Raw genomic sequence first — 13,081 nt, 5'->3', positions numbered from 1 at the left:
TCTTTATCCGGTCACCTGTTGATGGACATTTAGGCTGTTTCCATGTCTTGGCTATTGTAAATAGTGCTCCTATGAACATTGGGGTGCAGGTGTCATCCTGAAGTAGATTTCCTTCTGGATACAAGCCCAGGAGTGGGATTCCTGGGTCGTATGGTAAGTCTATTCCTAGTCTTTTGAGGAATCTCCATATTGTTTTCCACAGTGGCTGCACCAAACTGCATTCCCACCAGCAGTGTAGGAGAGTACCCTTTTGTCCACAGCCTCTCCAGCATTTGTCATTTGTGGATTTTTGAATGATGGCCATATTCTGACTGGTGTGAGGTGATACCTCATCATAGTTTTCATTTGCATTTCTCTGAATAATTAGTGATATTGAGCATTTTTTTCATGTGCCCATTGATCACTTGTATGTCTTCCTTGGAGAATTGCTTGTTTAGGTCTTCTGCCCATTTTTGGACTGGGTTTGTTTTTTTCTTATTATATCACATGAGCTGCTTATATATTCTGGAGATCAAGCTTTCCTTGGTTTCATCATTTGCAAAAATTTTCTTCCATTCCGTAGGTTGTCGTTTTGTTTTACTTATGGTTTTCTTTGCTGTGCAGAAGCTTGTAAGTTTAATTAGGTCCCATTTGTTTATTCTCGCTTTTATTTCTACTGCTTGGGTAGACTGCCCTAGGAGAAGATTTTTGAGATGTCAGATAATGTTTTGCCTATATTTTCCTCTAGGAGGTTTACTGTATCTTGTCTTATCTTGTCTTTGATCCATTTGGAGTTGATTTTTGTGTATGGTGTAAGGGAGTGTTCTAGCTTCACTGATTTACATGCTGCTGTCCAGTTTTCCCACACCACTTGCAGAAGAGGCTGTCTTTATTCCATTGTATATTCTTGCCTCCTTTGTCAAAGATGAGTTGACCAAAAGTTTGTGGGTTCATTTCTGGGCGCTCTATTCTGTTCCATTGGTCCGTATGTCTGTTTTTGTACCAATACCATGCTGTCTTGATGACTGTAGCTGTATAGTATTGTCTGAAGTGTGGGAGAGTTATTCCTCTAGCCTCTTTCTTTTTCTTCAGTAATGCTTTGGCAATTCTAGGTCTTTTGTGGTTCCATGTAAATTTTATTATGATTTGTTTTAGTTGTGTGAAATATGTCAGGTAATTTGATAGGGATTGCATTAAATCTGTAGATTGCCTGGTGCAGTGTGACCATTTTAACAATATTGATTCTTCCAATCCAGGAGCATGGGGTATCTTTTCATTTTTTTAAGTCTTCTTTAATTTCCTTCATCAATGGTTTATAGTTTTCTGTGTATAAGTGTTTCACCTCCTTGGTTAGATTTATTCCTAGGTATTTTATTACTTTGGGTGCTATTTTAAAGGTGAATGTTTCTTTACTTTCTTTTTCTGTTGATTCATCTTTAGTGAAAAGAAATGCAACTGATTTTTGAACATTAATCTTCTAGCCTGGTACCTTGCTGAATTCATCGATCAGCTCTAGTAGTTTTTGTGTGGCCCTTTAGGGTTTTCTATATATAGTATTATGTCATCTGCATATAGTCAGATCAAAAACAAGAGAAATGAAAATGAAATGAGGTAGATTTTTAAAAATAAAAATAATAAAAAATATTTTAAAAGAAAAAATTAAAAGCAATTAAAACTGGAGACAGAATTGTTTAAAAAGTAAAAATTAAAAAGGTAATAGAAAATAGAACGATAAAAAAAGATAAAAACTGAATTTTAAAACAAGGGAGGAAAGAAAAGGTTGGAAAACAGTGTATAATGAATAATAGAAAAGCAAGTTGAAGCAGAATAGCAATCAGGTTGAGACGTCTTTTAAAAACCTTTAAAAAAGGAGAAAGGAACAACAAAAAATTTGAAACCTGTGTATAATCAATAATGAGATCAAAACCAAGAGAAATAAAAATGAAATGTGGGTTTTTAAAAATAATAAAAAAAAATTTTAAAGAAAAAATTTAAAGGGATTAGAATTGGAAACACAATTGTTTAAAAAGTAAAAGTAAAAAAAGGTAATAGAAAATAGAACAGATTAGAAAAAAATGTGAGGGGAATGTGTTCTCGGGGAGACTGCGCTCTTAATGATTTTATCGAGAGGTCTTTCCGTCTTTGCCCTGTTTCGTGAACTCAGCTTGCTGTTTCCAGAAGCCCTCCGTTGGCGCTCGTCTGTGCTGCTCCCAGTGCCTGTCGGCAAGCAGAGCGCGCCCCGTTCCAGCACCGCGGTCAGGGGCTCCGTTCCTGCCAGGAAGGCAGGTGGCCCCCCGCCCTCTTGCGGCACCGGTCGCTCTGCTGCTCTGTGCAGCTGCCCGCTCCACTCCTCCGGGTCCGCGATTGTAGGCGGGCTCAGGGAAGACGGCGGAACAGCCGCACCCCTGCTCCATGCCAAAACTCAGCTCCTTGTTTGTCTTGGTGGTGGTGAGGTCCCAGGGCGGAAGGATCCTATCTGCCTCGGGCTGCAGACAAGTCTCCTTTGGCCTTTGAGGCTGCTGAGCCCTTAGGTAGGATTCAGGTTTCGGCCCCGCCCCCGCCTGGGTGCTCAGCGCTGTAAGGTATGGTGGCTGTGCCTGAGCCCCGCCTCTCTTGGCCCAAAACCCTCCCGTGGGTTTTCAGAGATGCAGCTGTGGCACCCTTCCCCCCAGGGCAGATCAGCCGTGTTGTTTTATGGGGGCCAAGGTGGTTCTGCTCTGTATCCCCTCCCAGCCACAGCGCACAGCACCCTGCAGCCGCCCCAGTCCTCTGCACGGCTGGCACAGCCTGTCGCAGCCCCCTCCTGCTGCTCTGCCTCTAGGGCTGGGAGTTGCAGAGACCTTCTATGCCCCTTTACCTTAGTTCTGTTGATCAAGAGCTGCTCCGTACAGATCTGAGGTGGCCCCACCTCCATCCCGCTGACCTCCCCGTTGGAGAGGGGGAGATTCAGCAAACGAGCGCTAGTCTTCCTTTGCCGCTCCCTCCCCGCAGGACCCGCCCCACAGTTTTGCTTTTTCTACTTTGTTTTTTCCTTTTCTCCTACCAGATTCATGGTGTCTTTGTCTTTTGAAGAGGGTGATGTTCTGCTGGAGTTCAGCAGGTGCTCTGGCTGGCTGGGTGGGTCGGTGGATGTGCGTTCTGGTGTATTTGTGGGAGAGGGTGAGCTACGAGCATCCTTCTACTCCACCGCCTTGGCCCCAGGCTATCCTTTGGCTTTTAACTTTTTCACTGCTGAACGATACCACCTACTTTCCGTTTAGTGGTAAGCATCTCTGTTAAAGATCAGTTCTGTTAGTAACTAACACATATTTCCATGGGGTGATCTTGTTTGTTTCCTGCTAATTTAAATATTTCTGGATCGCATATTCTTAGTGATAACATACTCCGTAGTTACAGGAGCTTTATCATATTCCAGAGCACACTGTGTCCTTAGGTTTCTCTCTCCTCTACAGACATGTACGTCTGGAGTCTGATTTCAGTCTTACCCGTCTCAACTAGCTATAAACAATGTGAGATTTGATGCATCTGTCCTTTTTAATGTTGATAGATTCCTTAATATCCAAAGCACTTATGTGCATGAAGAACACCACTGTTTGTACTTTGATATCTAATTTACTTATATAGCATTCTTCTAAAGATCCGTATTTTATTTATATAACCAATAAAGCAAAAGCTTATTCATTAAACAGATTTCCACAGGCCTTAAAACATTCATTGCACACCTAATGAATTTTTTTCTAATTATTTAATTCAAACCAGTCTGATACATTTGATTTTCTTAAATGCTTTAATTAAGCACTATTAAAAAGCAGACAATACACACATAGTATTAAATTTGTTGAAAACTGGATTGGTTCACTTGGGCTAATCACATCAGAAGTGCTAATAAATTTAATGGGTTTTTTTCTTGTCTATATTCTTACTCTCTTACTCATTTTTAGGGTTCTCTTGTTTTCATCAACTTTACCCCCTGTACCCATGTCCGATGATTTGATAATCCTGCACACCCTAAAGATGAAGAGCATTCCTGCTGCCCACGGTTGAAGGATTTGGTTTTATCAATCAGTTTATTACTGGCCTAGGTCATGAGAAGTCTTGGCGCCTTCCAAGGTGACTGTCCTTGAGCTGATGACTCAACACGAGAGGGGTCCTGCTTTCACAGTTAACTATTGTCCTTTATGGAAGGAACTGTCCAAACCACTGCCTCCGACAGTTGGTTTTTATTTTTCAGTAACTCTACCTTTTGTCCCAAGCGTCGGTTGGTCTGGAATCTCATCTTCTCAGTACAGTCCATTACATGCCTCCCTGAGTACCACCTCCTCACACTGACTGGAAAGAGCCACATCTGCCCCTGCTGGGCCTGAAAGGGACTGCTTTTCTGGGGAAGTGCAGTCCGCGGGGCTCTCAGAGACACCTTTTGCTGTTGCTCGCCCACCGCGGAGCACTCGGGGTTGATTTCTGACTGACCACCGTGACGTGGGGATTATTGATCTCCGCATTCCGTCCCTTCCGCTGGTGCACGCTCACCGAGGCCGTCCCTCACGCACACGCCGAACGCGGGCTGCGCACCGTTTACTGTGAAGTCGTGGCCATGCTGCCCCCATGCGTCTCTTCAGGTTTATGTGGTTGTGGTAAAAAGTAAAATTGTGAAGTTACTTTTGATTGCCATCTGCCTTGCTCGAGAAACTGTATCTGAACACCCTCCCAGACCATCACTGCCTGCGACTTTAGAACCAGATTGGTCCCTTGGCAATAAAAACAGGTGTTTGACATGCCATAAATACAGTTAGACAGGTGGAATGTTTAGAATAAAGAAAAATGCCCCTTACCGACTCATTTTACTTCCCATCATCTTGTTCTTCCTGAATAACCCACGACTGTCAGTAGAAGGTTGTTTATGGGAGAACAGGCATGAAAAAGGGGAAGAAACAAACTTTTATTTATGGCTTATGAAAATGTAGAAAATGGATGAAAATAGAAGGCTAGAAAGCGGGAATTATGCAAGGTACTGAATTCTTGTACATAGTTATCAACACGTTAGTTACCCTTAGCTTTGTACTCACTAGTGTCTTCACTGCGATGGCGTCTAAACGACGTGTCTTCATACCTTTGATGAACGCTCTTATTTAAAGCTCTGTTCGCATTCTGCGGGTTTTTCTGGATTTTATCACCTTTCATGACACCAGATAATCTGCAACAATATTTACAAAAATACTATTATGTTTCAGAATTTTGTAGTAAGAAAATGTCACTTATTTTTACATTTCCCTTCTACATGCAAAGCATTTGCAAACTGTGACTATTTGGGCTGATGTATTTTCCCCTTGGGGTTATTTTGAAGAAAGAGGTTTCTGAGCCTGACAATGTGTGACATGTTAGTTTCAGGTGGTTTACTTCCTCTGCACAAGTCAGAAGACTTACTGAAAAAAAAAAAAACAAAAGATACAGGAAAAACTCTGAGGCTGTCAAGCTACAAATACTCAATGAGCACCTGCCTCCTACTACATGCAGTCTGTGTGTTTTTAGAAACTTCAAATGTGGCAGCCGATCTTTCTTAAAAATTACGTGGTGTTTTCATTCAAAATGGTATAGGCACATTGGAAAAAAAATCTGTATATACATTAAAAAACAAAAGGAAAAGAGTCTTCACAGCATCTCCTATATATATGGAATACTCATTATGTTTGGTGCTTGTTTCTCTCCGTGTATATAGAGACACAAAAGTACCTCTTGTTCTTTAGCACAACAATAGATTTGGTTCATACTTTGTACAGAATAGATATTCCTCTGTAACTTTTATTTTTTTCCCATTCATAGCATATCAAAGCAATCATGTTTTTGAATTAACTTACTCTTTTAAGTTGCCCTTGTGTGAACACATGAACACTCAGCAGATCGCTGCCTGTTCGGGGTCCCTTAGCTTCTCTGTGATCTCTGTGCATCTCTTTGTCCACAGCAGGTATTTCTGTAGGAGAAACCACTACAGGTTGAAATGCCAGCTCAACGGGAAAACCAGATTAAAACTCCCCAAGGTTCTAGGCAAATGGCCCTTCAGAAAAGGTGGTCACAAGACACACTCCCTCAGCAGTTTGACAACACGGTTCTCGCCACCTTCACTAACAATAGACAGTGTCAGTCTTCAGACTTGGGTGATGAGGTAGGCAGAGAGAAACCAAGAGGAAGTGCACCTTGTTTTAATACAGAGAACACATTAATCTTCAGGTGGGTTGGTTTTATCATGCAAAGGATCCATTTTGTCTAGATTCAGAAACTCAGGCCCTAAGCTCTGTGTTCTATTTTAATTCTGTATGAATGTGTTTCTTCGCTTCTTGGTGGTGGTGGAGAGGGTGGTAGTGGAGGGGGTGTGGCTGTGTGTCATTCCTTTTCGTATTTCCATCGAGAGGAAAACCTCTGCCCCATGATTGGAAAGGGGCGGGTATTGGGAAAAGACTCGCATGACCTCACCTTCATTCTCATCTGTCTGAGAGAGAAGTTCTCTCAACAGTGATCTCCAGGTAGAGGGCCTCTGGTGTGGCCTGTGTCCAGAGTTCTTGTTCCTTCTCTCTCAGAAGCTTACTCTGCCTTCAAGCAGACTTTCTCTCAGCACCTCTTCCACATCCAGGCACAGGAGGCCCACCTCCTTCTGGTTCTCTTCTCTGCACGAAAGATGTCACGAAGACTGATTTTTTTCACAGGCCCAGCTTTGGCATCTATGTTTGGAACTTGCTCGGTTGACTCTAGTTTTTCCAACGATGGACTTTAATGAGAGTGGGGGTCATTGGGAGATGAGAAGATTTTTCAAGTCTAATTTATCTTCAGATACGTAAGACACCCCACAGGTTGGAGATGCAGACTTGACTGAGATATTCACATGCCTTTTGTCTGAGCTGGTCATTACGAGAGCAGAGACAGAGTCTAATATCCTCAGTTTTCAAAATACTTGAGCCACATACTTGCTGTGCTTCTCCGCGATTAATCTTTTTTAGGAGATTTTATTGTGCTGACTTCCTCTGCTCACACCCAAAGGGTGTCTAACTAGAGGAAGGTTTCTACATTAATTCAGATTGTGTAACTGTAACCAAAAACTCTTAAGCATGGTGCGATACTTGAATTAATATTTCTAACTTGAGATGTATTTCTAAATTGGGGATCGTAAAGAATACTTTTTCTGGACTTAAAAAAATTGTATTCCTCATGGTTCTTGGGTTGACAGGGCTCAGCTGGGTTTCCTTTCTTCTAATTGAAGTATATTTGACTTACAATGTGCTGGCTTCAGGTGTACAGAAAATTGATTCAGATTCTTAAGATTCTTTTCAATCAGAGGTATTACAAGATATTGGCTATAGTTCTCTGTGCAACACAAAAGATCCTTGTCATTTATCTGTTTTATATCTAGATGTGTATATGTTAATCCCCAAATGCTAATTTACCCTCAACCCTTTCCCCCTTTGGTAACCATACATTTATTTCCAATGTCTGAGAGTCTATTTCTATTTTGTACATAAGTTCATTTGTATCATTTTTTAGATGCCACATATATGTATTCTTACCTATGACTGATTTATGTAACACTTAGTGTGACAATCTCTAGGTCCATCCATGTTGCTACAAATGGCATTATTTCATTCTTTTTTATGTTAGTAGACACACACACATATACACACCACATCTCCTTTATCCAGTCATCTGTTGATGAACATTTAAATTGCTTCCATCTCTTGGCGACTGTAAATAGTGCTGCTATGAACACTGCGGTGCATGTATCTTTTCAAATTACAGTTTTCTCTGGATATATGCCCAGGAGTGGGATTGCTGGGTTGTATGGTAAGTCTATTTTTCGTTTTTTATGGAACCTCCATACTGTTTTCCATAGTGGCTGCACCAATGTTACATTCCCACCAACCGTGTAGGAGGGCTCCCTTTTCTCCACACCTTCTCCAGCATTTATTATTTGTAGAGTTTTTACTGACAGCCATTCTGACTGGTATGGAGTGATACCTCATTGTGCTTCTGATTTGCATTTCCCCCTTAATTAGTGATGTTGAGCATCTTCTCCTATTCCTGTTGGTCACCTGTGTGTCTTCTATGGAGAAATGTCTATTTAGGTCTTCTGCCCATTTTTTAATTGGGGTTTTGTTTTCATATTGACCTGTAAGAGCTGTTCATATATTTTGGAAATTAATCCCTTTTGGTCACATTATTTGCAAACATTTTCTCCCAGTCTGTAGGCTCTTTTTGTTCTGTTTATAGTTTCCTTTGCTGTGCAAAAGCTTTTTGCTGTGCGTAAGTTCAATTAGGTCTCGTTTGTTTATTTTTGCTTTTATTTGCGTGACTTTAGGAGACTGATCTAAAAAAATATTGCTGCGATTTATGTCAAAGAGTGTTCTGCCTATGATTTCCTCTAGTTTTATAGTATCTGCTCTTCCATTTAGGTCTTCAATCCATTTTGAGTTTATTTTTATATATGATGCTAGAGACTGTGTTCTCATTTTATTTATTTACATGCAGCTGTCCAGTTTTTCCAGCACCAAGAAGAAACTGTTTTCTCCATTGTATATTCCTGCCTTCTTTGTCACAGATTGACCATAAGTGTGTGGGTTTATTTCTGGACTTTTTATCCTGTTCCATTGATCTGTGTGTCTGCTTTTTTGTCAGTACCATGCTGTTTTGATGACTTTATCTTTGTAATGTAGTGTGAAGTCAGGGAGAGTGATTCCTCCAGCTCCATTCTTCTTTCGCAAGAGTGTTTTGGTTACTTGGAGTCTTCTGTGTATCCATACAAATTTTAAAATATACTGTTCCAGTTCTGTGAAGACTGCCATAGGTAATATGATAGCGATTGCACTGACTCTCTATGCTGCCTTGGTTAGTATGGTCATTTTAAGAGTATTGATTCTTCCAACCCAAGAACACAGTATTCTTTCCATTTGTGTCCTCTTTCAATTTTTTATAGTTTTCAGAGCACAGCTCTCTTGCCACCTTAGGTAGGTTTATTCCTAGGTATTTTATTCTTTTTGATGTGATGGTAAGTGGGATTGTTTCCTTAATTTCTCTTTCTGCTAGTTCATTGTTAGTGCAGAGAAATGGAATAGGTTTGTGTGGTACCTTTGTATTCTGCACCTTTACCAGGTTCGCTGATGAGCTCCAGTCGTTGTCTGGTGGCGTCTTTAGGGTTTTCCACGTATAGCGTTATGTCACCATCTGCAGTGACAGGTTTATATCTTCTTTTCCCATTTGCATTCCTTTTCTTCTCTGATTGCTGGGGTTAGGATTTCCGCAACTATGTTAAACAACAGTGGAGACGGTGGGCATCCTGGTCTTGCTCCTGATCTTAGAGGGAATGCTTTCATGTGGCCTTTGTTATGTTGAGGTATGTTCCCTCTGTGCCCACTTTCTGGACAGTTTCTATCATAAACGGATGTTGAATTTTATCAAAAGCCTTTTCACCATCTATTCTGATGATCGTATGGTTTTTATTCTTCAGTTTGTTAATGTGGTGTGCAGATATTGAAAAATCTTTGATCACAACGTATGATCCTTTTAATGTACTGTGGGATTCAATTCACTAGTATTTTGTTGAGGAATTCTGTATTTTGGCCTTTTAGTATACGTGTGATAAGATAGCTTTGTCTGCTTTTGGTATCAGGGTGATGCTAGTCTGACTTTTAAGAACTGAGTTTGTTAAGCATTTTCTGCTTGTCCCCACCACTGTCCCAGAAGACTCGTGTGGATGCTTACAACGTACAACCAAGTGCAGACTCTCCTTTACCAATTCAGCCTGCAGTTCTCACTTGGAGGATAGTTCTGCCCATGCTAATTTTGTGCTGAAATACATTCTCAGTCCTTATTTGCGTCTGGGCGTTCTCCTTCATCACAGGTGTGGGAAGGCAGTTCTAAAACCTGGATTTGCTCTCCCTCAGCATCTGACACCTTGCACAAGGTCCGTTCTGAAAGCCTACTTCTATTTCAGCTTGTCTTACCCCTTACGCCCCTCCTTCCGATTTGTAAGCACCTGGTCTGCTTGCCTGTTAATTACCCATTAGCCCTGGTAAGAGTGACACCCAACTGCCTTAAAATTCTCCTCATTGCTAAAAAGGCATGCATTAATTCATATGTTCTAGAGTGGGCTTCTAAAAAGGGAAACCTTGAAATTAAGGAAAGACTAACACGCACTGGCTGGGGAAGAAGTAGCGAAGACTACGAACCAGAGAGGACATCTCCGGGAAGGAGGAACAGGATGTAAGGGGTATCTGGAAGGAGGTCATGCTAACGTGTCATCTGTTTCTCTGAAGCATCTTCTACGTGCAGGGTGGTGACCAGGGGAGATAAGACTAGGGTGTGTCCTGGAAGCCAACCTGCCCAGCCTGGCCGGCCTCAGGAGTGTGTGGTGCCTCCCTGGGAAGCGGAGAGACGCCGATTCCAGAGCGTGGAGGGAGGGGGGCGTCACTGTCACATTTCAGGAAGGTAAATCTGAAATCATGGAGTGGGAATGAGAAAAGACGTGAGGAAGCAGTTTTAGAGATGAGTGAGTGTGTGACAGGGTTAGATGCTCTGAAGTAAAGTCACGGTGGAGAACGGAGAGAAATCACTGAACGACTTTTCTCGTAAGGCCACTTGGGTCATTCAAACCAACCCACCCTGAACAAAAAGAATGTTACAAAAGCCTGGATAAAGTTACCTTTAAAGACTTCTTCAGAGCGTCAAAGAGCTGCAACGACCCTGTGGAACTGCGAGACGAGTCATTTTGGGGAAAAGCCTAAACCCAGAGAAATCAGGTGAGTATTGGACCCTTCTAGCTGTTTTGGCCCAGACATGAGTGGCTAATACCACAAATGTGGGTTTGCATCTGAGTGTAGCCCCTGCCCTGCCCTGGGGACAGGGCGCCCAAGATCTCATAAGAGATGCTTCCATCTTTAAAGTGGGGCCTCCTACCGGTGAAAATCAGAACTAAACCAGCCTAGTTCTACTGAAACCACAGCATGCAAAGAAGGCTTTGCTTTTGGCTAGAGCAGAGGAAGGGCATGATTAACAAGAACAACAAAAATACGCCCTTGGGAAATGGGTCTAGACAAGATGGATTTGCTTTTGTACAAGGTCACTTGTGGGAGATGGTTGGCATCCGCTTTGAAACTAACCCAGCTGGGAGCTCTGCAAGGAAGGATAGGTTTGAGGACTCTGAGGACTCAACAGGGATGTGCTGCCTTGGAGGGATAGAACTATGGGAGTGAGGAGGAGGAGGAGAGGACCAGACGGAAAGATGCTGTAGGGGGTGCAGAGATGGAGGACCAGGAGATGGGGTGTATCAGCTTCTCCCAGGGACAGGTTCACATTCACGGGATGTGAAGTGTCCTCAGGAGAAACCATTAAGGCCCAGCGGGAAACCGGGAGGGAAGGCAGCCAGGTAGCTCCTGGTGGGAGCTGTCAGGAACCTGCAGCTGCTGGGGCAGAGTCACAGAGCCGGGGCTCAAGGATCCTGGAGATCAGGGGTACCATCGACATAACAAAAGAGGAGGAAAGTCACTTCAGCTTGTGTGATCCCAGTGTGCAGGGAACGGAGCGATAGCCAGCTCCTCAGAGAGGCCAAACAGAGACCGAAGAGGTCCAAGAGGGCTGGAACTCATCTGTGACCCCAGGGAGCCGTTTCAGGAAAGCCCTGGGAGGAGGAAGCAGGATTTAAGGGAGGAAAAATGAAAGGGTGAGAACTGAGCACACAGAGCCAGAGGAAGGTCCCCGCTGGGCTGTTCAGCAGTGAGGTACGGCGGCAGGAAGCCCCGTGCTGAGGGGGTGCTCTCAGGAGAGCTGCTTTCCACAGAGTGCATCTGAACACGGTCACAGCCCAAACGGCTGCTAGCAACTGACGTTTGTAGAAAGGCCCCACTGCGCTCCGACTGGAAGTAAGTCTTACTAAACGGCGTTCCGTGAGTGCATCACGTTTCGTCTGCTCCGGGAACAGAGCCCTGGCAGCTCGCAGGTGAGGCACGCTTCTGTTCCGGGGAATCCTGTCTGGAAAACTCCGGGGAGGGCTCTTCAGGCACGCAACGCTGTGGAATCCAGAAAACAATTACAGGAAATGACTTTGCACACACTTTGGTTTTGCAGCTGGGTAATCTGCACTTTTAACTCGAGCATGAAGTCCCTGAACGAACTAAGACTTTCATACAAGGTGTGCTGTGTCCTGCCATCATAGTCTTCCGTCCCTCCGTCTCTCCCTCCTCCCACACAACAGGACCAGCTTACCCTTTGGTCCCCCAACAGCAGCAGACAGTGCGTGTTGTCTCTGACCCCACAGTGAGACGGAAGGGAGGGAGCCCAGAGCACGCCTCCTGGGCACCTGGTGGAGTCCAGGGAAAGCAAGCATCTACCCCAGCTAGACCCCGGAGAACCCACTACTGTGAGGCCCACAGACATCCGCCAGAGCCCTGCTCCAAGGCCCCTGCGGCGCCCAGGTGCTGCACGTCACAGGTAACAAAGAGCATTCCCTTGGTGACACATAGCTGCCTGAGGTGAGCGGACCACCCTGGTAACGACCAAGCGCGCAAGGCTGGGAGGCCCGGCCCCCAGCACCGGGCGCAGCCCCACCCCCTCACGACCCCTCCCTTCCCCACCGTCTCAACGTCAGCCGGTCAGGCCCTTGCGCACAAGCGCATCACGCGCCGTGCGGCCCCGCGGGCCCTGCTGTAACTCTCCTCCTCACGGGCCTCAGCAGCCCGCCCTCGGGGCTCCCGCGGGCACCCCTCCGTGTGGCCTGCTGTCGTCTCTGGCAGCGCCACCCAGTAAGCCCCTTCGTACTTTCATCCTTGGGCTTGGTAAGTTCTTTACGGCCCGCCGGCCCCCACGACGGCTCTCCGCAGCCCCTCGCCGCCCCGAGCCCCCAGTCCGCCAGCAGGGGTAAGCGCCAGCACCCCGGGAGGCCGAATTCCTACCCGGCTCCCCAGCGCCGCGGCTTTCTGTGCTGCCGGAACCCCCAACCAGCTGCCCGCCGCCTGAGGCTTCCGCGAGCTGCCTGCTCTCTCCAGCCCTGACGCCACGGTCTCGGGCAGAAACACGCTGGCTTCCAGGCGCCGCCGGGACGTCTGCTTCCGGCCCCGGACGTCAGCACCCT

The 13,081-nt window shown here is 44.8% G+C and overlaps 1 protein-coding gene and 1 long non-coding RNA gene across 10 annotated transcripts in view; one reads left to right on the top strand and one right to left on the bottom strand.

Moving 5' to 3' along the window:
- Positions 1-13,081, top strand: part of PNPLA4 (patatin like domain 4, phospholipase and triacylglycerol lipase) — a 62,052-nt gene that overhangs the window by 35,026 nt on the left and 13,945 nt on the right. The window contains exon 7 of one of the 8 annotated variants that reach the window (XM_072956022.1): positions 3,921-4,243. The exons of the other annotated variants lie outside the window; for them this stretch is intronic. Within the exon in view, the coding sequence (XP_072812123.1) occupies positions 3,921-3,968 (48 nt within the window). The 3' untranslated portion in view covers positions 3,969-4,243. Of the gene's footprint in view, positions 1-3,920; positions 4,244-13,081 lie in introns of those variants that run through there. 8 annotated transcript variants of the gene reach the window in all.
- On the bottom strand, positions 4,381-12,363 carry LOC116277220 (uncharacterized). Of its 2 annotated transcripts, none has more exons than XR_012067472.1 (6): positions 12,217-12,363; positions 11,839-12,020; positions 5,832-5,944; positions 5,043-5,170; positions 4,809-4,856; positions 4,381-4,589 (listed from the first exon to the last, which is right to left on the bottom strand). It is a non-coding gene; the product is annotated as an uncharacterized lncRNA (long non-coding RNA). The 2 variants fall into 2 exon arrangements; XR_012067471.1 differs by lacking the exon at positions 12,217-12,363 and adding an exon at positions 10,658-10,735 and having other exon boundaries at positions 11,839-12,021.

Source organism: Vicugna pacos, chromosome X, assembly GCF_048564905.1.
Source record: "Vicugna pacos chromosome X, VicPac4, whole genome shotgun sequence".
NCBI lineage: Eukaryota > Metazoa > Chordata > Mammalia > Artiodactyla > Camelidae > Vicugna > Vicugna pacos.
This window is presented reverse-complemented; position numbering and strand designations above follow the sequence as displayed.